A 27,303-nucleotide genomic window follows, 5' to 3' on the forward strand; every position below is an offset into this window, starting at 1 on the left:
CTCCTAGTTGCAGGCGGCTTCTCTTTATGCAGCACTCCAGTGCGAAAAGCCCTGAAGGATGCACTGATACTACTGGGCAGAGAACAAAGACTGAGCTCATGAAGGAACATGGGCCAGTGATACCAAAACACTTCTGATGTATCCCCTTCCTTTACCCAGCTTGGGAAGGAGTAGAGAAATGCAAGCAAGGGCTTATGATCTTTGTGTGTATTTGCTTGCGTGAGAGGGGGATGAGGACTGAGGATTTCGGATAAAAGCTGTGTCTGAAAGTCTCATGAGAAATGAAGAATTAAAAGTTTTAGATCCCTAAGGAAAAGGGAGCATGGAGGTCAGACTTGTGACGTAGAGAAAGATGTGGAGACAAAACCAAGACAAAAGTAGGAGAAAGGAAGAAAGAGAACAGCGGTAGCAAGGATTTAAAATTTTGGCCTTTGTGATATTCTTTGCTGGGTGATACTTGGTAGAATAATTAATTTTAATAAGTCTATTTCATCATTTTAGAGAGAGTAAATTAAAAAATGTGTGTACTTGTACCCAAGCAAGTATCTCACTGCTTTATGGCTTCCCACTAGGTTGATAATGAGAGAAACATTGATTGACAATGTTTCCTGCATCTGAAGGCAGGAAAATGTCTTAATTGTTAGGCTTTTAGATGGAAAAAAAATGATCAAAACGAAATGGAGAAGAATTGTTGTAAGTGGGTTTCCTGTTTCAGAAAGTTGCTGGAAAAATTAAGTTTTGGAAGTACCTTATTTCCACTTGTTTCGCTAAGAGAATTTGCTGTTCAGTTTGCATAAAATATTAGGATAATGATATTTTAAAATGCCAGAAAGAAAGACTTAAATGAAAAGTTTTGATTGAATTGTGTGATATTTATTCTCGAACTGTTGTTTCCCCAGATTTGTAAAATCTAAATTTAAAAAAAAAAAAAAAAACAACAACCACAAAAAAAACCCCTTCCATCCAGTTCGGAATGTATGTCAGTCTGTACACATAATGTGATTGTCGTGCATCACGGTGTTTAACAGCAATGAAGGATATGAAAAGAAAGAAACTTTCCCACTGATCATTTTAAAAAACTTGCTGTTGACATCTGCAGGTTTCTGGCGTGGAGCAAGGCAAGCATTTGGCTTTATTCTTGTAGCACGTTCATCAGCTGATGGTTAAACTGCAGTTCAGTCCTTTTTGTAAAATAAAGTAGAACTCGGATTTTATTCTTGGGAATGATTTCTACTGCTAGAGGATACTGGTTTGAGTATTAACACAGTGATACTGCTGAATATTGTCAGATGATCTTGCTTATTTCCAGTTATTTAGATAACCAGTGCTATGCAGTGGTTATCTAAATATTATTATTATGGAATCTAGATAAAAGTCATTGGAAAATTTGGAGTCAGTTTTGGTGTCAACATAAACCCTCAAAGAAATCTGCTCCTCCCCATGCAGTAATGTACTCTGCTGGATTGCTGAACTCTCTTAATGGATTTCCTTTCATTTTCAGGGAGAAGAAGCTGATGATGATGACATATACAATGTGCTCTCCACATTAAAGAGGTTAACCTCTTTTCACAAGTAGGTGATTTTTTTCCCCTCAGAAATTTACTATGTTAATTTTATCATTTCAGCGAGTATCAGTTGACGTCTAGTGTTAAGAAATGAGAAAATATACGGCCTGAAATATGAAATAGATTGATGAATGATTAGTGGTATTTGTAAGTATAACTGTTTGGATTAATCTGGGTCCTTGCTTAGTTAATGCCATTACTTTTACAGATGTGATTTGCAAGTGGCATACCATCCCTTCCACTAAATGCTTTTACACCTATGAGTGTCTTACTAAAAGTCATAGTCCCCTGCATGCCAGACAGTCAATGCACAAGGGAAACTTCTCACTTGATCTGTGAATTTTGGAGCATCGCACAAATCTTCCCCTCCTATCAACTGTAGGAAGTAATCGCTCCTGGTCAGTGTGTAAGAAAGCTTCATATGCAGATGGCTGAGAGCCACAAATCATTTCTTCCGTATCACAAGACGTGAGAGTACCTTGCTTCTGCCACCTCTTTTATACAAATTGTTTTTAGTGATTTCATTTCTCTTTTCTTTCTGTGCTTTGTCTTCACTTAACCTGAATTCTGCATTGGATCATTGTATGAAATGGTTCTGCAATATCTACTCTTTGTTTCCATTCAACAAGAGTCCCACAGAGATCATTAAATCGTTACTAATTTATGTAGTGCAGCAGGCTGACACATGTGCAAATTAGGCTTTTGGTCTCCCTGGTAACACGCTGGAGCCAATTCTGCCTTTCCTGAGAGGACTGGTGAAAGCTATAGTTCACATCCAAGAAAGAAGCACAAATCTTAAGGCTTTTCTGAGAGTCTCCCATATATATTTTTTCCTTTAGGGTTCCAAATCTCTAGAGAGTTAATTCAGACTATAAAGAAAGCTTTGTAGACTAACACACAAATCGGGGTCGGGGACATCTACCTTCACCTTCAAAAAACAGGAAAAAGAAAAGAATCAAAGCTAAAGAGCTGGAGAGAGACTGTCTATCATTACTCAGCTGATTTGTTATTTATTATTACATTTCAATGGGAATTTCTAATTAATATCTGCTTGCATATAAAGAAGTAATGAAAACTTTTCATTACTCTACTGAATGTTACATCTGATGTGATTTCTTTATGAAAGGAAACAATCACACCATCCGAGACAGAATTTTTGCCAAACCTTTAGCTGTGAGATTAAGATCTTCAATTCAAAACTCGCATTGAGCGTTCTCATCTCAAAGAATGGTGGCTGTTGTCTGATACTGTCATTTTCTGTCATCAATTGGGAGCCAAAAGAAATTAAATCAATAGAAGTTGTTGAAATTGCAGGCTAACAACTGATACCTTTCAGATCCTCTAAAAGTGCACTGATAAAGTAGTTGCTGAGGCTTCAAAAAGAAACAAATCCCTCTCTTCTTCCAGTGAGAGAAACTCTACTGTACCTTATCTGTGCTTGTGTTTCCTTGGTAGTTGCTGCCTCTTCATATTTTAGGAAAAAGAAGCCCAGCAAGGTGGAAAAAAACATGGTAGGGGATTATCAGAAAAGCCTTCCAGACCAAAAAGCTTCTATACTGAGATTTTCCAAGCCTGAGCTAATCCTCTTTCTGAGAGGGTCATGGCAAGAAAGCACTCACAGCACACTTTTTAATTCATGTCTTTTCATCAAACAAGGATATCATTCATTATTACAATGTTTCCTTCCAAGTTTTCAGAATATAATGATAAATTTTCTTGAGGTCTTGAACACCTGGAGTATATACTTGGGCTTCTCTTTTTGCCAGGGTCTCACTGATATTTATGGCATTTTTTTCTGGCCTTAAGTATATGGAGACAATTTTTCTATACTGACTCCAGCCCAATTCAGCTGAGCTTTCACAGCTGTAGCGGTTTGTATACTGCAAAATATCAGCATTTCTTATTTAGTTACTTCAGTTAGTTCAGTGCAAGACGTGTGAATCTCAAGCATCATCTCCATTACTCTGGATGTGCTCTTTTGATGCTGTGTTGTGTATAGAGCATTGTTTCACATTTAGAAATCAGGACTGTTGGTATCATTGTCCAGTAGTCCTCAAATATGATACGGAATTTGATTCCTTCCTGCCTCCGCACTGACTTCGTAAGCCTGCAATGGCTATAGTAACTCTCCGGATACGAGTCATGTTTTTACCAGTATAAGCATGATCAGTCAGGACACTTCTGAGATAGGTAAATTCATGGTCAGACCAGCAGATCTTCTCTTCCTGTTATAGAAACCTTTTGCTTAACCTTTTTTCCAGTAGCTGACCAGTACATCCTTCAGACTGAGTTATGTGGAAGTTTGTTATATCCAGAAGTAGAAATGATGATACATGAAACCTCAGTAGAGAAATCGGATTGTATCTAGCATAGCTGTTCAAAGCCCAAGGTACAGCTTCTCTCACTTTGTGCTGCTTTAAAAAGAGAAGCAGTTTTGTAGGTGGAGAGATCACCTCTTCTAAAAGGAAGTTTCTAAGCTGCTACTTTCCACACTTTCAGAAACACAGTGGAACTGGTACTCTTACTCCATCTGACTACTTTCTGGCAGAAACGTGCCCCAGCAGACAGTGCTATCTATAGGGATGAAAAGAAACCTTTGATGAAATGTTGGGCTTCCTTTTCTGTAATCCATGAAGACTCTCTGACATGGGAGGGACTAAAGGAAAATTCTGTGTTGTGTGAATTTTCATTCTAGGAGCCTCTATATCAATCTGAACCTCTGTGGAGAATTGTATTGTGTCCAAGGTACTTTTATAACTATCATTTTGATTGCTAAGTAGTTCAAAAGAGACAAAGGTGTACCAGAATATGCCTAAATTTAATGTGGGGGCTCTTCTTTAAGGAAGTTTATATTGAAAAGCCCTATGCAACTTGTTTATGGTTAGAATTTTTCAGCTTTGGAAGCTGAAAAGCTCTTCCCAAGATCATCTGTAAGGCCAGGCTCAGAGCAAAGAGCTAAGGTGCCCCCAGCTGTCAGGGTAATGGGGCATGCCCCCTGTGACAGCTGCCTGACATGGAGGGCTCTAAAATGAAAAGTCAGAAATGAGACAGTTTTTCCTTTCATATTCTCTGTAGGATAATCTATGCTGATATGTGCCTCTGTACACCGAGGAGATTTTAGTGCTTTAATTACAGCGCTGTAATTAAGGAGGCAGAACTCTACCTTGCTAGCAACCCTGTGATTTGCTGAAGCAGCATCTATGTGCTTAATATCGCTAGTCAGAGGCGGTTCTCTGACAGCCTGTAATTTATATATGAAACATTTTATTTCCATACTTTGAAGACCATCCAGAATCTAAGGCAGGGGGAGTTTTTTTGTTTCTTTTTTTTAAGTTTTCCTATTGTTCCATTCATGGATTTGAATTAGAAGTCAAGATGTGACTTGTGTTCCCCAGGGCTCAGTACTGGGGCCGGTCTTGTTTAATATCTTTATCGATGATCTGAATGAGGGGATCGAGTGCACCCTCAGTAAGTTTGCAGACGACACCAAGTTGGGCAGGAGTGTTGATCTGCTCGAGGGTAGGAAGGCTCTGCAGAGGGACCTGGACAGGCTGGATCGATGGGCCCAGACCAATTGTATGAGGTTCAACAAGGCCAAGTGCCAGGTCCTGCACTTCGGCCACAACAACCCCATGCAGCACTACAGGCTTGGGGAAGAGTGGCTGGAAAGCTGCCTGTCGGAAAAGGATCTGGGGGTGCTGGTTGACAGCCGGCTGAACATGAGCCGGCAGTGTGCCCAGGCGGCCAAGAAGGCCAATGGCATCCTGGCTTGTATCAGAAATAGTGTGGCCAGCAGGAGTAGGGAAGTGATCGTGCCCCTGTACTCGGCACTGGTGAGGCCGCACCTCGAATACTGTGTTCAGTTTTGGGCCCCTCACTACAAGAAGGACGTTGAGGTTCTGGAGTGTGTCCAGAGAAGGGCAACGAGGCTGGTGAGGGGTCTGGAGAACAAGTCTTATGAGGAGCGGCTGAGGGAACTGGGGTTGTTTAGCCTGCAGAAAAGGAGGCTGAGGGGAGACCTCATCGCTCTCTACAACTACCTGAAAGGAGGTTGTAGCGAGGTGGGTGTTGGTCTCTTCTCCCAAGTAACTAGCGATAGGACGAGAGGAAATGGCCTCAAGTTGCGCCAGGGGAGGTTTAGATTGGATGTAAGGAAAAATTTCTTCACTGAAAGAGTGGTTAGGCATTGGAACAGGCTGCCCAGGGAAGTGGTTGAGTCCCCATCCCTGGAGGTATTTAAAAGACAAGTAGATGAGGCACTTAGGGACATGGTTTAGTGGACATGGTGGTGTTGGGTCGACGGTTGGACTCGATGATCTTAGAGGTCTTTTCCAACCTCAATGATTCTATGATTCTATGATTCTGTGTACCTTGGCTTAATGACACAAGCCTAGGGTGCATATTTCACTTGCTCTCAGGGCATTAACTGTTACGTTTTCTGTGAAACTTCTATCAGTGAGGTTTTCCAGGGCTAACACACTCCAGACTGGGAAGCATTTCATACTAGAGGTTTCAACAGGATCTAGGCATTCCCAGTCTTGAGTTCAACCTCTGTCCGTTTCGGAACTAGAGAATTATTCTTTCTGGCTGAGCAGGGTAGTTAATTATTTAGGCAAAGTCAGGCAGCTCCAAAGCAGGGCAGACACAAAGGGTTGGGAAAAGTGAGCATATCTCACTGCTTTATCTAATTTAGACTTGCCAATTCAGTCTGAGTATCCCGTCTTCTGGGTGGGTATTTTAATCACCAAGTTTCTGATTATTCTGAGGTGGCTTGCTCTTTGATAAACATATTATAAATTGTTTCAAACTATTTCAGTTTAATTCTACTGCAGAAAAATGTGTTAAACTAATTTTTTTTTGAGAGAATTTTTGTCTTTCAGGCAACCTGATGTTTTATAATTTCTTCTGTATTTCTCAGTTCTGTATTAAAAAAGCTATATCATAAGCTGTTGAGGTCTGTAAGGCTGTAGAATATATGTTGCTAATTTCATTTGTATTCCTCTCGCTGGCGAATCGGGTTGGTACACCTGAAATGTGACACAATGAATGGGGGGTGGCAACCACCATCTCTTGTCTCATATACATGTATATCATGCTGTCTTACTTATAGATATTTCAGGATATTTAGTATCTAGTGATAATGTATATTATTTTTCTCCGAATGATACAGCAGAAAAATATGTAACTTTATTTTGCTTAAAGCCATTTTTCATTCAGTATATATGGTTACAGTTTGGCCATAGTTTCTGCTGCAATGCCAGAGAAGTGCCTTCTGGAGTTCTGTCAATGTTTAGAACCAAAGAGGAAAGATGATTTAGAGGCAACACTGAGAAGGAGCTTGTAGCTACACTTAAGTAACCTTTAAAGATGTATGGTATGCAGAGTGTTTATCTTCTCCCTACAAAAATACCATGTAGTAAAACATTTTTCCTCAATTATCAGAAGGCCTAACTTCTGCTTTTAGCATGGTGTGAACTAATTGTGCAGCTGCTTTGTCAGCAGGCTGTATTGTCTCAGCTTTGCAAAAATACCAAACTGCTCACTGAGCTGCCTGGTCAGGCTATATTCTCACTGTGATGTGGAGTTTTGAGGAACAAAACTAATGTCTCTATTACCTCTCGTTCTAGTGCTCATGATCTCACAAAATGGGATCTGTTCAGTAACTGCTACAGATTACTAAGAACTGGAATTGAACATGGAGCTATGCCAGAACAGGTACAGTTAGCAACAACTGCATTGCATCATTTGGGGATTCAAAGTTTTAGAGTCTAGTTGTAGAGAAATGCAAAAGATTAATGCACTAGACTTCAATTACTTAGGAAAAACATGGAGTTTTGAATGAAGTTTGTATTGTAGCAAGGCACTGTCCAGGAGGTGAAAAATCTTGGATTCTGTGATTTTTGAGCTACTTGCCTCACCTTTCTCATCTGTAAAGAAAAGAATAACTAATGTTCCTGGCTGTGAAAAGCAATCCATAAATCATTATGTTTACACTGAGACCCAACATTTGTAAACCTTGGCTGCAATTAGAATTACCACAAACGATTATTGTGCATTGAAGGTAAGATGGAAGCTTATGAAAACCAGGAAACAAGAACAACATTTAGCAGGGATGCTGGCCAGCCTTTCCAGTGGAGTTCTTTTAGTGGACACATCTTGGACTTTGTTTCCTCCTAGTTTGGTTTTAGTCTTCTCATGGATGAGCACAGGGACCATTTCAGATTCTCCCAGGATTCCAGTTTTAACTGCAGACTGCCTGCTCTGGTATTTCAGCACATTTTAAGTTATAATTTGATTTCAACTAGAAGCCAGTTGTTAATTCTAACCCAACTTCATTGGGGGGGGGGGGGGGGAATTCTCATGAAATTCTGTAAAAGTATTTTCTGAAAAGGACCATATGGAGGACGCATTGCCACACGCCATGTGAAAGTCATGGCTTTAAGCTGTGGGACCTTCTGCTCTCTCTGCAGTTGCTACTTAATGCTGGAGTTGTCCTACCTGGAGGGAAGGGGCCAGCAGATAAAAACTGTCCATGCAACTACCAGCCATCTTCAGTTTCTGGGTTTGACAGTGATACGGCTCCCCAGATACTTCTGTAAGATCTTAGGAAAAAATTTCTGAAATCTGAATTCTCCTCAGTATTTCTTCCCCCAGTCCACTAGAAGGAGTTTGCTGAAAAGGAATGGTTTGGTCTTTAGTGATATCTTTCAAAAAAGTATTTTGTGAAGTGATTAGAGCTGTTACAAACTTGATTTATTCTGCACAGAACCACAAACTATTGGAAGCATCTTCAAGCCAAAAAGATTTTGAAATTTTTAGCACCTAATATAGATTTGAAATTTTAAAAAGACACCATGGATGTTTTTATGGGCACCATAAATATGAGCCTAGTCTTCTCTATGAGAAAATACATATTTTTCTCCCTTTTTTTAGAAATTGGGCTACATGTTCATTTGACAGTGGAACAAATTTCCAGACTGTTTTACTAGTGAAGTCAGATTTAGAGGTATTTAAACAGATGCTTTTGAACTGAGATATGTAGATGTTGGGTTGTACTTCTATCATGTTGTGACATCACCTCTTGCTGTACTCTAATGCAGTTTTCTGTTCTGTTTCCCAGCATTTACACAGTATTTTTTTTCACCTGTAGTAGGCTGGTTTCTTATTGCACCAAACTGACTAAGGAAAAACATAATATCCTTGAAAACAAAAAGTACTACCTAAGAGCTGCTCCTATTTCTTCTCCCCAAAATGCATTATAAATTTTAGATACACTTTACTGATTTGCTTGATATTTCCAATGTGCTCGGATTCTTTCTGTTCCCTCTGTTACAGATAGTTGTTCAGGCACTGCAGTGTTCCCATTATTCTATTCTCTGGCAGCTGGTGAAGATCACTGAAGGCTCCCCTTCCAAAGTAAGTAGACATTTGATGATACAGATTTTACTGAAGAAATGCAACTTGCCTAAAAAGGCATTAGACCTGATTCTCTGTAACTCTATTCATTGTACAGTCATTTTATGTTGTTATGAAACAGATATAAAATGCTGGTGTTTTGATTTATTCGATATTTCAAGATCTGTTTAACATCATGCGTATGTCTAAGTAAGCTATACAAACAGCGGAAGCTTGTCTTTATCAGGATTTGATACTAAATGATTTTTATATTTTTATTGTTGAAGATACTTAATGCACTTTGTGAGTACAGCAGTTTGCATGAATGGATAAGTAATGTTGACAATGCTTACCTAATAGTTGTAAGCAATACTGTTGATCAGTATACCACAGATAGCTTAATATTATGTGTATTTGCCTTGCTTACCTTTTACTTACATCTTTTATGTTGCTAAATATAAATGTAAGGTTATAGCAGTGACAGTTACTCATATAAAGTAAGTGCACACAATTGTAATGCAGTAAGGACAATGTTACATGTAACTTGTTTATTATACTTAGCTTTTCCAGGACCTTTCCTTAGCTCTTTTCTCAATCAGAGGCAAACATCCTGTCTTCTTAGGGCTTTTTCGAAAGTAATACTTCAAATTAAAATGGTATGAAAACTGAAGTAGCAAGGGCACTTCCCCATCAGCATCAAAAAGAAAAAGATGCTATACTAAAGTACTAATAAAATAAACATTTTATGCACATAAAAATTATAAAAATATATTGTAAATTCTTTGAGGTTTTTTGAATACTGACATATATTGACATTTAAAAATAGCTACTAGAAAAAAAGAATAATTGGTATTCTTTATTCTGGCTTTTGTTCCCGTTTTCCCCTCTCAGCTTCTTTAGCTTCTTTCTCTTTAGCATGGTGGTAGTATATAATATTACATCTTGACTCCTTATAACTGAGAAAACTGAATACATCCCATTTCTTTTAAATGAACTCAGAATCTCATCACAATAAAACATCTGAAGTCCTCCTGGCTAGCAGCATTGTTATCCTTAGGGAGAAACTTGACTTTGACAGAAGGAGCTAAGTAACTAAAAGTAAATCTAGGAGGCCATACACTGCTTCAACCCTTAAGTCCATAAAACCAACACACCAAATCTCATTCTTAATGCTTCCCTGGTAAGGAAAACTGGATTGCTGGTCACCTGTGTAGTGGGTACCCTGTACTTGGTTATGAAAAACCAAGCACTTAAAGCAGGTGCACTTAGAGCACCTGGTTGACTATCCAAGCCTGGACACTGTCTTCAACACCTTTATTAAATTTTTCCCCATGTGCTCTTGACTATTGGGTCTTGCTAGGTGTCTTACCCACTCCTGAAGATGCCCAGCCACTCTGTCCTCCTATTTGCTGGGCCCCCTTGAGCAGCAATGCCCAGTCTTGCCTTGCTCTGGGTGCAAATGCCAAGACACAGAGCGTTTGGCGAGATTCTCATCTCCCTCTGCTGCCTGTCTCCATTATTTTGAACTAAATACATAAATTGCTGCAGTATAACATAGATGGTGCAGGGTGATAGCTGTCAGCATTGCTGGAAAAAAGTTTCATGTTTTCTTGTGTCTATAGCAAAAGAAACATACTTAACAAACTACAGCTAGCAACTAACTTATACAGCATCGATCTGCGTAGGACCTGGTCAGAAGCTTTGCATTTTGGTCTCAAAGTATTAATGTGGACTGTTGTTTGCAATATTACCATGATGGTCCAGTTAAACTGAAAGAGAAAAAGACCTTTATTCATTTCAGTGACTGCATTTTCTTGCGAACAAGCTTAGTGCAATTGTATGGCTTTGCCTACTTTTTCAAAATAGGATACATTTATATGAGACATTGTTTTATAAGATGAATGCAGAATAGCCTTGATCTCTCATGTATTTCTAATACTATTCTGATTCATATTAGTCATAATGTAGTTCATAGGAATGGAAAGAACTATGAAGGCTCCACTGAGAATGACCATTCAAACTACAAGTCAATTCTGCTTCTGGAATCCCCAGTGAAAATGATGATTACTATTAACCTTGAGAGCTGTTATTAACTTACTGTTTGGGGTTTCACTCCACTCCCTACAAAAATAATGAGTGTTCTGCATGCTTAGTTCAAGAGGAGCACTGCATTAATGCCCTTCAGCTCTTCATACCTGGCCAGCAACCTCAGCTATGCTCACCACAGAAACGGGATAAAGAGAAATCCACAAACCTGATGTGGTTGTAGCATTTTGTTTTGTGTGGGTTTTTTCTATCAAACTTTCCACTGTAGTTTCTTCACTGTGAAAATAAATCTGATCTGCACTCTATCTGCCGTTTAATCCATTAGGAGATCACTTTGCCCATGGTTGTTTTATAAGCCATGTTTTAGGCTTATAAATTAGCAGACATTAAAGGGGATCACTTCTGAAGTATGATTTATGGGAAGACAAAGGCATTAACACAAGCATCTCAAAATGAAAAATAGTGTATTTCATGAGCATTTTTTAAGTATTCAGGCTTTTACAGGAAGATTTCTGACACGGTATTCTAATATGTAGGTCCATCCAGCTTTCTAGGGTTACTTTGCTGTAGCTGTAATGATCTAAGGACAGAGGGAGGTGATGGTTTGTAGGCTGAAGTGGTATCTTTAGTAGACCAATGGATGTAGCTTTAAAAATTAGAGGGGCTTTTGGACATAGAAGCCTTTCAGGTTTGAAATAAAAGCAGAAGATTACAAAGCAAAATACAAGCTGAGAACAATTGCTTGGTTTCTATTTAGATACAGATCAGGTAAAGTGCCTCTGAAGGAAAAGGTCATTGGTACCTATAGGGGGGTGGGAGCAGGGGAAGGTGAGGTGATAAGACAGTTACTAGGAGGGAAGTAGGAGCTGGATAGTGGGGAAGAGAAGGAAGATGAAAGATGAAGAGGCTAATGGGGAGAAGGGAATTTATAATATGTCATAAAACTAATCCTAAGTTCTTGTTTTTCTGTATCCAGTAGATTTATTAATTTTTGTTCCCAGGCTCGTGTTTAGAAGATGATTTTTTAGATTTCCCTTGAGCATCGAGGCTGAGAGATCAGAGATGGAGGGATCGATTTGTAAGAAATGTTCATCTGCTGCCAGCTGGGTCATTTGTGTGGGTTCATGCTGGCAAATAGTAGCTGCTCTGTTTCACCTACTTAGTTACCATGTAGGCATTCAATGCACAGGATAAAGTATATTAACATTTTGGAATTAAGTACAGGATTCAAAGGTGTTAATGTTTCTGTGGGAGGAAGTATTAAGTTTGGTAGTAGTGGGCATATATTGGCAAGTTCTACGTTTCTTAGTCAGGTATGCTCTGCATTCATTAGGTGTACATTTTATTGCAGGGAGTTTGCGGGTGGGATGGGTGGTTCTGGTAAGATTTCTTTCAAAGTGAGTTCTTCTTTGAGTAGAGCTCAATTGCTTAATAGTTTTGTGTATTGGTTCTAAGGTAGAGTCATACATGGCAACCAGGGGTATACAATCTGGAACAGAATCTTTTTGGAATTAAGTTATTCTTTATCTGGTGTTCAGATAGCTCTTCCAAAAATACAGCCTCTCTCCTAAGAGGATTGCCCTTGTTTGGAAACTGTCCTGGGCATTATGCCCAAACCCAGGGCACATTTATTGCTTTCTGAGGAATATTTTATATTAGAGCTGTAATGTTTTGGGTTATGGCTGACTACATGAGGTTAGGTGTGTTGGTCTATAGGGAAAGATATGTGTGGCAGGGAAAAACTGTTTGACTCTTGTGGTTTAAATCAAATTAGAATCAAGTCAGCTCATTGATTTATTAACAACACATGATTAACCTGCAGTCAGTGCCACACAGCTCCAGGATAAGTATCAGCTATACAGCAGGTAAACCAGAATACTAGACAGTTTCATAATGCTAATGAACACCTACAAATTTTGAACTACCCTTCTGTAACTGTTCACAAATTAATCTAATCCCCTCCCCAAGACACACACACAATTTTGAGTTACACGTGCACACCCCCACTTTCACAGGAAATGTGAGGTACATTGCCCTTCTTTTGGGAGCATGAGATCCCCTGCTTATATGTGGCTGCTGTTGGACGTGTGGGTGCTCCAGCTTCATGTGTACCCACACCCACAAAGCACTCCACAATCACATACACGTGCTTGAGGTTGTGGGTTCCCACGTGTTGCACCCCATATTGACAGTCCTTCAGATGGATGCAGGCTACTTAGAGCTTCCAGGGGAGAGGATGTGCCACAGGTCACAATGTTGGGGTGTCTGACTTGGTTTGACTGCTGCTCTGTTCCACCTCAAGATTCCTCTCCATAATCACAACTTTTCATGCTGCTTTTATACTTCTTTTCAAGGTGACTCCTCTTTTTCTCAAAAGTTTCTTGGTAATCTCCTGGTCATTTTAAGCAAATTCATTGTTAACTTTCCTCTTAGCATTATCATTTTTAGGCAAATACCCCCTCGGAACAGGTGGTTTTGGGTGTGCTGTTCACAGGCACTGTTGCACTCATGTTCTCATCATATCAGCTGTTGTTTATCCAGGCTATTACCAAGAGTGTGCTCTGCAGATTCCCCCCCACTATGTAATAGCATTTGTAGATTATAATTTTGATCATAGAGCTTAAGGAAGTTATATCAGCATAAAAGTGTTTCAAAGACATTTTAATATAAGGATGATAATTACTGATTATTTGAATTAGTAAGAAAGTCCAAATTATCTGCCCAATAATAAAGGTTCCACCAGTTAACTTAAATACAGCATAGAGTTGGGGCGGAGTTATTTTAAAACTCTTTTTCAAGGTGGCCAGTGGAAAAAAGAGTGCATACAGTGGAGTCAGTGTCTAAGATCTGAAAGGAAAAATTGATCACTAAAAGGAAGGTTGCAGCAGGTAAGGATGAAATGTGTAAGCTTTGAAATACCCATAGCCTAATGCTCTAATCTTTCGTTGTCATCTTGTACATGTTCAGAGGAGGTTGAGGCCATGACTGTGTGGGCTGTCGGTAAGCAGACTAGTGGTAAGCAGCACAGTATTGTGGGGGAAGTGGTTTATACTGTGTAGTTTGTGGGAGCAATCTGTTGTAGCCTAGAGAAAAACTGTTCTTAACATGAAAAGGGGTTTGAGGATGGTTTCAATGGAAGCTGGTAATTTCTCAGCAAGAGTTCTCTTGTTTGTAGATCTTGGGGAGCAAGATTGCTTACCTCTCTTGAGGTAGGAGAATTGGGGATTGGATTATGTAGTTGTTTTTTCCATCTAGATTTCTTCATGTATTCAATAAACCAGGTGTCTGGGACTATTGTACTATGAACTGTACATGTATGTAATGAAAAGGAAATATTTGCGAAAGAATAGAGTCCAAAATCTTAGAACAGTAAAAAAAAAAAAGCATGAATAGAGCAAACATTCAGAGGCAAGACAAAGGCGAAACAGTTCTGAATGAGCAGCAGCCAGACTAGCCAAATGCATAGCTATTACAAAGTGATTAGTAGGCAGAGGAATTAGTAGAGGGGATTTAAAGAGGGATTTAAAGAACAACATAGTGACTTGGTGACTTTTCATATTCATATGGGCACAATGAAAGAAAGCACAAAATGCTGAAGGGAGGAAAAGAGTCACAAGGTGCAAAAGGTTGGATTGTGTTCCACAGTCGCGTTGAAAGCAAATGGCTCTTGAACATTGTAAAGTTTATTGAAGACTTGGAGTTGCAAGGAGAAGGAAGTTAATGCTACAAATAAGTAATTTAGAGGAAAGGCAATGGGAAAATAGGAAGAAAAGCATTGGGTTTATTAGATGAACCTAGCAGAAGCACAGCATTTCTATGTGGCTTCAATGGAAAAAACAAGCTTCGATTTAAAGCTAGAAAATAACTGAAGAATTTTAGATAGCAGTCTTGTGAACACAGTTGTTCGGTTACAGGTGGTGGCAAAGCCAATACAAGTCCTTGCTCTTAGTGGCTCCTCCTTGTTCCTGCCATGGACTAGTTAAATTTGAAGATATTATGCTGTACAGTTCAGGAAAGGGTTATTTTTATCCTGGGTCACTTTAGTGATCCAGTTCAGTGTGACCCCATGGTTTTACCCTGGCAACCAAGAGGATGGTAAAATTTTTTATACCAGTTTTTCTGCTGAAGACAGCATATCAGGTAATCACACCTCAAGAGCCTTGGCTGTGTGCCTGAGAATGGTAAAAGACTTGAAAATCTAATTCTTTTTTTTCTTACCATTTTCTGTTTTTTAAAAAATTACCACTCTCTAGTAGTCTGGGGATTTCTCCAAATTTAGAAAAGTTCCAGATGGCTCTGTTGCACTGTTCAGTCAGGCTTTCTTCTGCTGTCTGTAACTTTTCAAAAGGAATCTTTGTCATGCTATCAAGACAGGATAATACATAAAGTGTACCTACCTGTTACTCATTCTTTGATAGAAAAAAAAAAGTGGGAGACATGCTCATTTGCTTTTTAAACTTTATATAGGATTTTTCATAGGTTTTAGTTTATTGAATCCATTGAAATGGAAGATAATTGTGATAGAAAGTAGGAAGTTATTAAAGTGATTGTAATCCCAATGTTTAAAGCTGTAAATCAGATTACTATGTAACAGTGAACTGATAACCCTGGCATCAGTCCTAGGTAAAATCTTGGACTGGCTGATAGAAAACACAGTCAGTACAAGGCTGAAGGGCAGAAAGAACATGGCCAACAGATAAGACCGGAAAGAACAAATAAATTTGTTCTTGAGAAGATTGCATTTTTGACTGATAAGGAGACCAGTTGAAATACCAGTTTCTGTAAGACATTAGTATCACATTGCATTTCAGGTGAATATGTGAATTTAATGTAATTCATAGTCAATAGCTCAAAGCTGGTTAATATATTAGAAAAAATTCTAAGTGGGAAATCCTCACACAAGGGGATAGCTTCTGATGCATTCCAGGAGAGATGCATTCTCTGCTAAAAACTGATGATTTTTACCAATCATCAGGGAAAAGGTAAAGTGAAGGTATTTAAAATGTGGATGACATAGATCAATTGGTAAACAAAATACAATTAAAAAAAGAAAGAGGCATTTTAATGCTGCCAAATGGAAGGCTTATATCTGGGAACAAGACGGCTGATGAGTGGAAAGTTGGGACTTAGACTAGAGCAGAGCTGTCTTACAGATCATGTAATGGCAATGTAATGCAGTGGCACAAAGGGATCCTTAGCTATATTATCAAAGAAAAAATTAATAGGAATAGGAAGGTGAGGTAGCTCATAGACCTTCAGTGTCCATATCAGAAAATCACACTCACTCTATTGAAAATTAGAAGAGGTTCAGAGATTTAGGAACACTTGGGGAGCTTCGGCACGCTTGCAGACCTGCCTTCTGTTGTGAACCAGTACAGAGGGAATATACGGACCACAAAAAGGCTTTTCGGTAAACAAAGAATAACAAGAAGAGAAGCTAAAACTAGAAGTGAGACACATGGACTGAACAGCCAGCATAATTAAAAATTGGAATTTTTATCAAGGAAAATGTTGCATGTACACTATGTAGATTCTTTAGATTTAGGATGGATGTTCTGTAGGGCACGTGGTCTTCCATCTGAAAGCTGATAGGGGCATCATGGAGGAAAGTCTGCAGCAGCGGTAGGCCAGCAGTCTCAGTGTGAATTAATGGCTGTTACGATCCCTTCTTTACGTGAAACCAGTGATGGTGAAAACTGGGAAGGGAAAGATCTTTCAAGCAATGGTCCCAGGTGCATGTGAGAAATGCTGTCATCTGTGGGGCCCTGGGCAGAACTGCTAGTGGCACGGGAGGAGATCTGAGTGCTGGGAGACACATGGTATGGCAGGCAGGAGCAGACAGGGCAGAAGCATTTGTATCACTTGAGCAATGCAGAGTAGCAGAATCTATGAATCAATGCTGACAAAACTAGTCCCTTTCACAAAACTTGAAGCTAACACAAAGTCCTAGTGATTTCTGGTTCTTGTTTTCTTCTTGGTGTTTGGTTTATTACTACTGTAAAACAGAGTAACTAAGTATGTGCCAAGAAGCCATGTACATCTTCAGTATGTTTCTTGGTTACGATACTTGCTGTTTTCTTATGATTATGCTCCAGTATCTTATGTTTTGTTTTGATTTGCTTTCACTAGTTTATTTTGTTATCCATAAAAAATAAGTATTCGTCAGGGTACAGCATTAATTCCCCCAGGTCAAAGTCTACAGCTTTCCTATTGAACCTGCCACTTCTGGTACCCACATTTAAAATACACATCAGTTGTCTCTAGATCAAGGTGATCAGGAACAGTCATTCATTTATCTTTTCCACCCACAAATCCTTCTTTCTCCAGATCAACCAACCTCCCTCCTTCTTCCATAACTCGTCAGGTTCTGTGATTTGCTTTCACATTTCCCATGTCTGCGGGCAGTTAGGATAATGTTTTTGTTGACCTTGAGACATTCATTGGTATTTTACTTTTTTGTTCGTGTTGATTTATCTGAGTACAGAATTCTTTATAAACCACCAGGTAGGCTGGCCTTGTTGTACTAAACTTCTTGTTCTGAAACATTTATAATTTACATTCAATATAAAATACAGACAATTTAACTCAGGAATGTATTGGTTTATTATTATTATTTATTACAGGGAAACTTGGGGTCATTCCTCTGAAAATTAATGACTTGTTTTACTCTATGCTCTATGAATAGAATATTTTTTCATGGCCTTTTTTGTTTGGCTAGTTTATGGGATTGGAGGTATGAAATTATCACCATCTCTTTATTTTGCTTTTTCCTAGCAACCTTTTAGTAATATTTATATATTATCCCTTTTTAATGTTTATTCTAGGAGGACTTGTTGGTATTGAGGAAAACTGTGAAATCCTTTCTGGCTGTCTGCCAGCAGTGTCTATCAAATGTCAACACTCCGGTCAAAGAACAGGTAAAGGAAATTCTGTCACATGCTTTTAGAAAAGTGTGAATATTAAACTGCAGTAAAACTCAAGACAACATTATTTCAAACTTAAAGTAAAATCGTCTGTGCCTTCTGTCTAAATAAAACTGAACAAACACTCCATAAGAAGAGCTGTATTAAAAGCACCTTCAAAGCGCAGCTAATGTAAATTCATTTTTGATATAACAATAAGGATTACCTGGACACTTAGGCTCATGTTCAGCTGTCATAACTTTAGGCATCTATCTCAATCACCTAAAATAAAAGCCTAATCTTTTAGACACTTACTGTATTAACAGATGGAAATAGGCACTTTTAGGGGGTGATTGAGACCTCAAATGGGCTGAATCTTTCTCTGTATATTTCTGGATTTTTTCCCCCTGTTATTGACTAACAGGGAGTCTAGAGTGACTGCTTTCCTGCCAAAGGGAAATGCCTGAAGCATCAGTGATATTTCATTATTTCGTTATCCTAATAATTCCATTAAATGTAGTGGTGAATACTAATGATTGCATCTCTTTCCCATTGTGGCTAAAGGGAGAAAATTGAGGCTTCTAGCAGCACAGGTCATACTACTGCGTATTTTTTAGCAGAAAAAAAGTTAATTCATTTCACAAAAATACTCTGAGTAACACTAAGAATGTAGTGTCCTCTCACACTATGCAAAAATCATCACTTCACAAATACTTATGTCTCCTTGAGAAATCAGAGTAAAATATCTATTTAAACAGTGTCTTCATTATAGAAATATAAAGATCTGGAGAATCTAAAAAGATTCTCATCAATACAACGGTTATAGCTTAGGTTGCTGTGCTATCCTGTTTGGTAGGCTGACTGAAAACTTAAGTGCGTGCATCTCTCTGCATGTGTATGTGTGTGCACATATATGCCAAAAGTATATATGTGAAATATGATTGCATAATAAGGTATCAGATTTTTTTTACGGTTCAGTGTAGTTATCCCATTCTCTGGTGTAGATTTTTGGAAAGCCACGCATGCATGGAGTGGGAAGCTTCTGCTATATTTCAATTTAGAAATTGAAATAAAAGAAATGAAATCCAAGGGCTTGTTGAAATAATTTGCAGTCTCTGAAAAAAAAAAAAAAAAAAGCTGGTTTGTTTGCTGAGATTTTATGAATATATGCTGATTTATATCAAGTCTGTTGATATCTTTTAGTTGTCTACAAATTGCATTTCTATCACACCTCCCAAGATTTTGCAAAGACTGTAACTAACTGGCCTGTGGTTTTTGCCTGTGTTTTTTAAAAGATAATACTTCTTAAAGGACAGTTTTATTTTTTTTGAAAGATAGCTCTGCTTGGCATTTACACTGTGTTCTGCAAGTTGATAAATATAAATATTAAGAGCTCAGAGATGTCACTAGTTCATGTATTTTTAAGAGAGACTGATGTGTCATTGTCTTCCAGCAGATTTAACTTTAATTGTTTTTTAATATTCTGAGTAGTTACTCTTGGCATATTTTATTAATATTATATAATGTGAAAATATCACCTAGCTTCATGAAAATACCAACCATTCTAGCTTAAGCTAGCACTAATGTCTTTTCTGCATCAACAAATGGTAAATGATCCTTTCCATTACTGCAATGTTTTTGTTCTTGATATATATTAACATGTTTTTATTCTGTTGTTATTTTTTTCACTGGTAATTTAAACTTTTCTTAGAAGCTCCTTTGCAGTTCACAATTCTGTGGAAGCTTTGAAACCTCAGCTAGACAAAGCCATGACCAACCAGACCTAGAGACAGCAAGTGTCCCAATCAGAGTAGGTTGGACTAGAGACTCCAGAGGTCCCTTCCAACTAACACTTCTATGATCTTTTTAATTTTCTTCCTTAAAAAGTATATTTCTGCAAGTGCAGGACTGCTTCTTAATCCTTTTGTTTCACTGGGTTTTTTTGAGAATTCTATGTAAATTATATTGTCTCCCTAGTATATTTGATTCTTGATCTATACATTCTTTCCAGAGAAGATCAACGTACATATCAAAGGAAGGAAAAAGTATTAAGTATTTATAGAAACAGGACTCAAACATTTCAAATTTTCCTAGACTATTTGAGTGAAATAAATCTCCTGTGACTAGACGTATCTACAATATGTAGACATCTGTATCTGAGTCCACTGCTGTCTTCATATAGGACTGAAATAAGCACTTTCAGTGCATTATTCATATGCTTTTTTTTAGAGGTCTACATTAGGATGAGCTTAAATTCTAGTGAGTATCAAAGGACTTTAGAGCAGCTGAGATCATCAGTGAAATGAATCACAACTTTTTGGATCCAATGGAGAAAAATCCCAAATACTGGCATCTGTCTCCAAAGTCTAAGTAGAACATAGTTTACAGTGATTTGCGTTTTGTTCTCGCCTAAGTATAGCTCATTCAGATTTTATAACATACCCCAAGAAATAAGTGAGCTACTATGACGTTCAGCATTCACAAAGATTTCATTTTGGAGGTTTGTAAAGCAGATGCTCTCGCTCACTACTTTTCCTTAGGCTTGGTTCAAAAATATGTTTAAACACACATTTAACTATCTTTCTGTTCAGCTGTTTGTAGAGGGGGGATATAGGGCTGAATCAAAGCCTACATTGGATTTCATGACTCTGTGAGAGCTATCCTGCAATCTCTCTTCAGTTGAAAATGCCTTTGGTCTACCACCTACCTGGGAATGGTGATTGACACTGCCCTGAGTGAGACTCCTGCAGGCTTCTGGGGAAAGAGACAGCACATCCAGCATAGATCTTCTAGGAGTCTTTTTACACATTCATACTTTGAATCTTTCTCAGTTTTCAGAACCTGAGGTTAAAGACAGAGAAACTAAGATGATTAAAAAGTACTTTCTGAAAGGTGCTCAGGTGTTGAATGTAATGCAACAGAATACAGCTGGCTATGACGCTCCGACTTAAGCCATTGGGGAAAAAAGTGTTGTTCTTGTGCATGAGAGTATACAGATAAGCCCTTTAAAGAAGTAGTTATTAATAGCTGCCGCCTTTCTCTGTTCTCAGGTAATGAGCGTATAATAGTAATGAGCATAAATCATTGAAAATTCTGCCCTGGTTGGCTTTTATCTAGATTTGAAAGCTGTGCAGAGTTACTTGATTCTTTTTGCAGAGAATTGTTGATGAAATTCTGCAAGGATTTCTTTGCTTACAGCTGCTTCTCTGTATTTTTGGGATCTGACAGTGACTCAGCTTGGATTTTCACTCACAATGTTGTTAATTTTTTTGCTTGTTTAATTTTTCCAACTGTTTACCAAAAGAGGTGTTTATTCTTTACTACAAATTTGGCTACAGTCCTTGGATCAGAGGTAGATTTAGAGTTCTTTTCATAGAGGAGAAATGGAAGTTTAATATGGATCATCCTGAACATGGAAGAGATAGTAAACACAGTTCCTTACATAGAAATCAAAGGCATAACATTTTAAAGTTAGGGGAAACCCTCATGAACACTTTTCACAGCACACAAACAACTACAGCAGAGTACAGTTAACGAAGGACATTTAATAATAATAGCAGGGGTTATCTGGAAATTAAATAAATGGTATTTTATTTTTCACTTACTTACGCTTCTTACTACATTCATTCTCTTTTGCCTTTCAGGCTTTCATGCTGCTCTGTGATCTCTTGATGATTTTTAGTCATCAGCTGATGACTGGAGGTCGAGAAGGTCTTCAACCTTTGGTGTTTAATCCAGATTCAGGCCTCCAGTCAGAACTTCTCAGTTTCGTGATGGACCATGTCTTTATTGACCAAGATGATGAAAACCAGAGCATGGGTATGTTTAGCTTTCATGTTTTCTACTTAGCTTTTTTTCATAACAGACACAGAAGAAAGAAGAAAATAGAATTTTCAGATCAGTTTGCTCAAATGTTTTCAGAATTATTCCTTCTTTATTTTTGGGAGGTGTGAATATGAAATATTCAGTATTCAGTACTACTTGTGTTAAAAAAGAATAAGTACCTATAAAGTTCACTTCATAAAAAGAGATGTTTTAAGAAGACATGGAAGTGGCCTGTAACTACATGCTATAAATCTGGACAAAATTATTCTTCCTTTACTGATCTATTTTTCTTATTATTTATTTCCAAAACAGTACCGTCTTAGTTCAGCAGCAGACTTCATTTAATATGGCTTCAAGGGAGGAAGTACGATGGAACAGTACATGGCAGAGAAATCCTTTAGAGTTACTAAATAGAGTTATAGGATCCTGAAGGCAAACCTTACCAGCAAAGCTCTTGACAAAGAAGGCCTTAAGAAACTCTGACGTTACTAAATAAACACCCCTTCAGTTCTTCCCTAAAATAATCAAATCAAGCTCAGGACATCACTGATTTGGTTGGAGACTAGGAAAGTACTTGAGAAAGTATCGTGTATGCTTGCTTACTTTCTTGCCCTTTCCTAGGCATCTGTGCATGGCCATGCTTTGAGAGGCCAGAGTTTGACGTGACCCCATCTCTACCTCCTCACAAGGATGTCTTGAAATTTTGGGCTTTCAGTCAGGGAGAGGCAGATTTGCCAATTAGGTCTGGTTTTAAATAACTTGGTGCTGCTGGTGTGTGTTATAAATGCCTAAATGCAAGTACAGAAGTACCCAATTTCTGAATGCTAAATAACTTTGGACAAGAGATGGATTCCCCGATAGTCAAACTATGCGAAAGAGCTGCTGAGTGCATACTGCAGTGCTCTTTTTGGCACATTTTCTGAATTTCCACTGTACTCGGTTACTTGTATGTTAGCATGACACATAGTTGCTATTTTAGATCTTTTAAGACAGCAATACTTAGAAGTAAGGTCTCAGAGAATGTATTCTTGCTCTAAAGGTGCTTTCAGTCTTCTAGTTCCCTAGTTCCTCAGTAGCTAACATCTTTCTTTGTTGAGCATCTCTTTAAGGATTCCTGGGAAGAATACATTTTGAAACACACCTTCACCAGAAATCTATGTGCAGTTAATCGTATTTTGTGAGTTCAATGTTCAGCATTATACCTAAAGGATAGATTTTTAGGAGGACAGTGTCTAATTTTTTTTTGCTCTTTAGCAAAATTGCTGTTCTTTAACATCCTGTGATTGGACTGGGAAGACAGCAAAAAGACGGATGAAGATCTTTGTATGTAATCTCCATTCCCTAATGCTGCTCTGACTCCATGAAGTCAGTCTGACCATTTATAACTTTTGGTATTCAGAACACATCAGTAATGATAAAAAGAAATTAAGGAAGGAGGGGGAGGGGGAATGTGCTAATGGGCTTCAATTCTGTGGGTTAAAGCATCTCAGGATTAAAACATGCATGCATATTCAGTCAACTCCGCTGCTCGTAAGAGATTTCCTGTGATCAAATATGTGACTTAAGTACTGTGGCTCTGTGGGGACTCTAGTAAGAGTGCAGCAAGAGAGTCGCAGTTGACACTATGTCCCTCCTCCCCCCTGCACAGGTCTGTACTTCTTCAAACTGGTTGGAAGATTCCCTCCAAGAATAGGCTTTTCTAAATACCACAGAATATTTAGTTTTATCACAACTGTCATAGCTGATTTCATTTTCTTATATAAGTTGTGTCATATGCTTTTATTATATGATACTTTATTTCACATTTTATGTGTATGGTTTCATTTTCATTCACAGAGTGGAGTCTTACATGGGAACTTAATACTTATGACATTGCCATTCAATGTTAATGTTTCTTACAGCTGAATTTTACTTCCTGTTGTTATTGATGCTTTAGAGCCATCGATTTCATATCTGAAAATCCAAGGCATGCAGTAGAAGTATTGCTGCTTCTAATTTTCCTCATGAAATATTTATAGCTTAGTCATGTTAAAGAAGCATCTCCAAATGTTTCAGAAGTCAGGCAAAAAGCATTCAACAAGTCTTCACTGTGGCCTTTCACAGGGTAAAGAAAATAAGCGATTCAGTTCCATGTGGATTATGTTTAGTACCTATTCAGGACTACAGCATCCTTGATCAATGGTGTGTCATGTTCCTGAACTTTCCTAAAGGTCCTAACATAGGCAGGACTCAAGAATTATCACCTTTCATTTTAGCTGTTCCTGCAACAATCCTTGCTTCATTTTAAAGAATTGATTTTTTTCTAAAAGCTACTCTTCGCTAATGTTGCTTTAGAACATAGCAGTTACTTATAAACATTTTATGTTGATGCTTTCAGAGGGAGATGAAGAAGATGAAGCTAACAAAATAGAAGCTTTACATAAGAGAAGAAACCTTTTGGCTGCCTTTAGCAAGCTGATAATTTATGACATTGTGGACATGCATGCAGCAGCAGATATCTTCAAACACTATATGAAGGTACAGCTCTGTGTATTCTCCTCTTCCTAATTGAACACAGATTGTAGTGTCAGGGCCCCTCTTCCTCTCCCTTCCAGTGCAGTAGTTAAAGGTTGAAAAGCTTTTCCAGCCTTATTTGATTTCTTGTAATAGTTTTTCCTTTCTAAATTACACCTGCCACTGAGAAGCAGTAAGCTTTGAACTTCCTCTCCTATGTAGCAGGAGTACCTTATTAAAGGCAGCACCAAAAGTTGGTCCTACAAGGTGCTGAGTATTTCCAGAGAGGCTCCTCTCTACAGAGAATTTCTTATCCTGCTCCTCAAATTCATTCCTAGAATCCACAATAAGTTATCTGTTCAATGTCATATTTGACTGGGAGTCACCCAATCTTGGCGCTTGCCATAAGGGTTTTTTGTGAGAAAAGATTGTTTTAAACAGGAAAGCAGTAAAAAAAAAAACAACTCTGTATGGTACTGCTGTAAGTGGGTATGCATTAACTGAATGTCTTACCAATTTAACGCTTCTTCCATACACTATTTAGGCCCAATGACATTCAGAAAGACTTGCTGCTCAGCTACCACTGCACCCTGTAGTTGCAAGTTTACCTGCCAGAAAACAGGCACATTAGCAGTCCTGACACTGCCAAGCAACACAAAGCCCCTCAGATTATATCAAATTGGCAGGTATACCTCACCTGTCTCTCTTTAAGGGATTAGTCATCACAAAGGTGACAATCAAGGAGGAAAACCTGGAGTGGGGAGCAGGTCCTTTACTATAGATAGTGTTTGAGATGTTGATGCGAAATATAAATGATTTAACTTTAAATCCTCCTTCTCCTGTTCATTAGGAGCACTCAGTACAATAAAATCCCTAGTGCATACTCTAGCCATCAGCCAGGTCACTACTCAAGGTTAGTCTTTCAAACTGAAGCTGTCACAGTCCAGGTTAGTTTCCTACCTGCTGCTCTAGGTTGGTCTTCTCCTCTCCCCATGCCCTTCCTTCTCTTGAAATGGAGGGAGAGTGGGAGAAATTGAATTTAAATTGGAATACAAACAAGAAGGATCTCTGTACCAAAGGCGGCAGGAGCCATATTTAAGAGGGAATGAAAATAAGTGGTTGCAAATGCAAAAATACTAATCGGGCTGAAAGAATACTGGTTGGAGAAGAAAATGTTATATTCTCAGTCTGGAAGTTTTAATGATTATACAGGCTTTTCTACCCAAATGGTCAGTACCAGAGGCTGTGGTTTTCAGGAACTATTCTTCTAACAGAAAAGAAAATCAGCACTTCATACTGACTAATTCCTTACTCAGCTTTCTGGCTTCAGTGAATTCCTTTCTTGACCATCTAACTCACCTTGCATTGTATATGGAGCTTCACACCTGTGTGCTAGTGCCTGTTCACACCTACTTGTTGAAGGGTGCATTGGTTCAATGTAATGTTGTTTCTTAGAATTTGCAGCCATGGGTCACTTTCATCAAATATTTAGTTTGGGGTAGGAAATACTCTTTTGTTTGTTTTTCAACATATTTATTAGAAAATATAATAACAAATACAGAATTTCCTTCTCTCATTACTGGGTGCTGGCTACCAATCAGTTTAAATTTTGATATTGAAACATTGCCTCCCACTCATACAAAAAACCTGGATTTGAGATTAGGTTTTTTAGCAACTGCTGCCTTTTCACAACAAGAATTACAAGTAATCTTTCTATCAGGAAAACCGTAAGGAGTTGTATTACAGGTTAAATTTAAAGATTTAAAGAGGGTTCTTTCCACATTTTTTCCTAGTACTACAATGACTATGGAGATATCATTAAGGAAACCCTGAGCAAAACAAGGCAAATTGATAAAATCCAGTGTGCAAAGACACTCATTCTCAGTTTGCAACAGGTAAGAATATTGATTTTTGTTAGAAATGCCTCACTGCAAAAAATACTGAACAGGATTTTCTCTGGTGCACTTTACAATGAAGCGAAAATACTACAGTTCTGTTAAGACATTGTCTTGCTCCTCAATTCAGGCTGTCACCGTTCATTTGTCTCTAATCTCTGTCTCCTAAGTGTACACTGGCAAAGTTTTGGTCCGATTAAAATGGAAGAAAGGGAGAGAAGAGCCTTGAAGGCAATTTGGTCCAAACTTGATACGTAGCATTTGTTTACTGGTACCTAGTGAACAAGAAGAATTAGGATGACTTTTTCTTCTTATAATTAGCTGGAAGTAATGCATCTTCTTTACATTTTGTCTAAATACTGATTGATTTTTTCAAACTTCAAGCTAATTAGCTTAAGTCTTCCAATATTGTTAAACGTGTTTTTTCCCTGAAAAATTTGCTTTGTAGCAACCATAAATTATTGGCTTGATGATGAAATCTATCCTTGTTCTGCCAACAGCACAAAGTGTGTGCTTCACTAAATACCATTTAGGCCCTTGAAGTACCAGCTATACCCATTACATAGAGAAATTACTTCTGTAAATTAGATGTTTTCAAATCAGCTGGGCCTCCCAAAATTCATTCCAGAGTACTAAGGGATTTCCTGTAGCAATCTGGAAGCTGAGAGATATCTGTGAAAACTTGAGAAAAACAGATGTACTTCCAGAAGAGGAGGTTGTAGCGAGGTGGGTGTCGGTCTCTTCTCCCAAGTAACAAGCGGTAGGACAAAAGGAAATGGCCTCAAGTTGTGCCGTGGGGAGGTTTAGGTTGGATATTAGGAAAAATTTATTCACCGAAAGGGTTGTCAAGCATTGGAACAGGCTGCCCAGGGAAGTGGTTGAGTCACCATCCCTGAAGATATTTAAAAGACGTGTAGATGTAGTGCTTAGGGACATGGTTTAGTGGTGGACTTGGCCGTGTTAACTTAAGGATTGGACTTGATGATCTTAAAGGTCTTTTCCAACCTAAACGATTCTATGATTCTAAGAATCAGTGAGTGTCAAAGTAGCTCCTGTCTTTAAAACTTGGAGAGAGGAAGAAGCCAGGTGCCATAGATCAGTCAGCCTAATATAATTTCGTAAAAAAAAAAAATTAGACGAGCTATTTGCAAGTGCCTACGTGATAGGTAACAGACAGTATGA

The 27,303-nt window shown here is 38.3% G+C and overlaps 1 protein-coding gene across 2 annotated transcripts in view; it reads left to right on the top strand.

Annotated features, from left to right (window-relative positions):
- STAG1 (STAG1 cohesin complex component) overlaps positions 1-27,303 on the top strand; it is a 200,267-nt gene that overhangs the window by 153,923 nt on the left and 19,041 nt on the right. For both annotated transcript variants that reach the window (XM_076341726.1, XM_076341727.1), the window contains 7 exons: positions 1,502-1,572; positions 7,193-7,280; positions 8,901-8,981; positions 17,831-17,923; positions 21,553-21,727; positions 24,111-24,250; positions 26,020-26,121. In XM_076341726.1, the coding sequence (XP_076197841.1) occupies positions 1,502-1,572; positions 7,193-7,280; positions 8,901-8,981; positions 17,831-17,923; positions 21,553-21,727; positions 24,111-24,250; positions 26,020-26,121 (750 nt within the window). The remainder of the gene's footprint in view (positions 1-1,501; positions 1,573-7,192; positions 7,281-8,900; positions 8,982-17,830; positions 17,924-21,552; positions 21,728-24,110; positions 24,251-26,019; positions 26,122-27,303) is intronic.

Source organism: Aptenodytes patagonicus, chromosome 6, assembly GCF_965638725.1.
Source record: "Aptenodytes patagonicus chromosome 6, bAptPat1.pri.cur, whole genome shotgun sequence".
Classification (NCBI taxonomy): domain Eukaryota; kingdom Metazoa; phylum Chordata; class Aves; order Sphenisciformes; family Spheniscidae; genus Aptenodytes; species Aptenodytes patagonicus.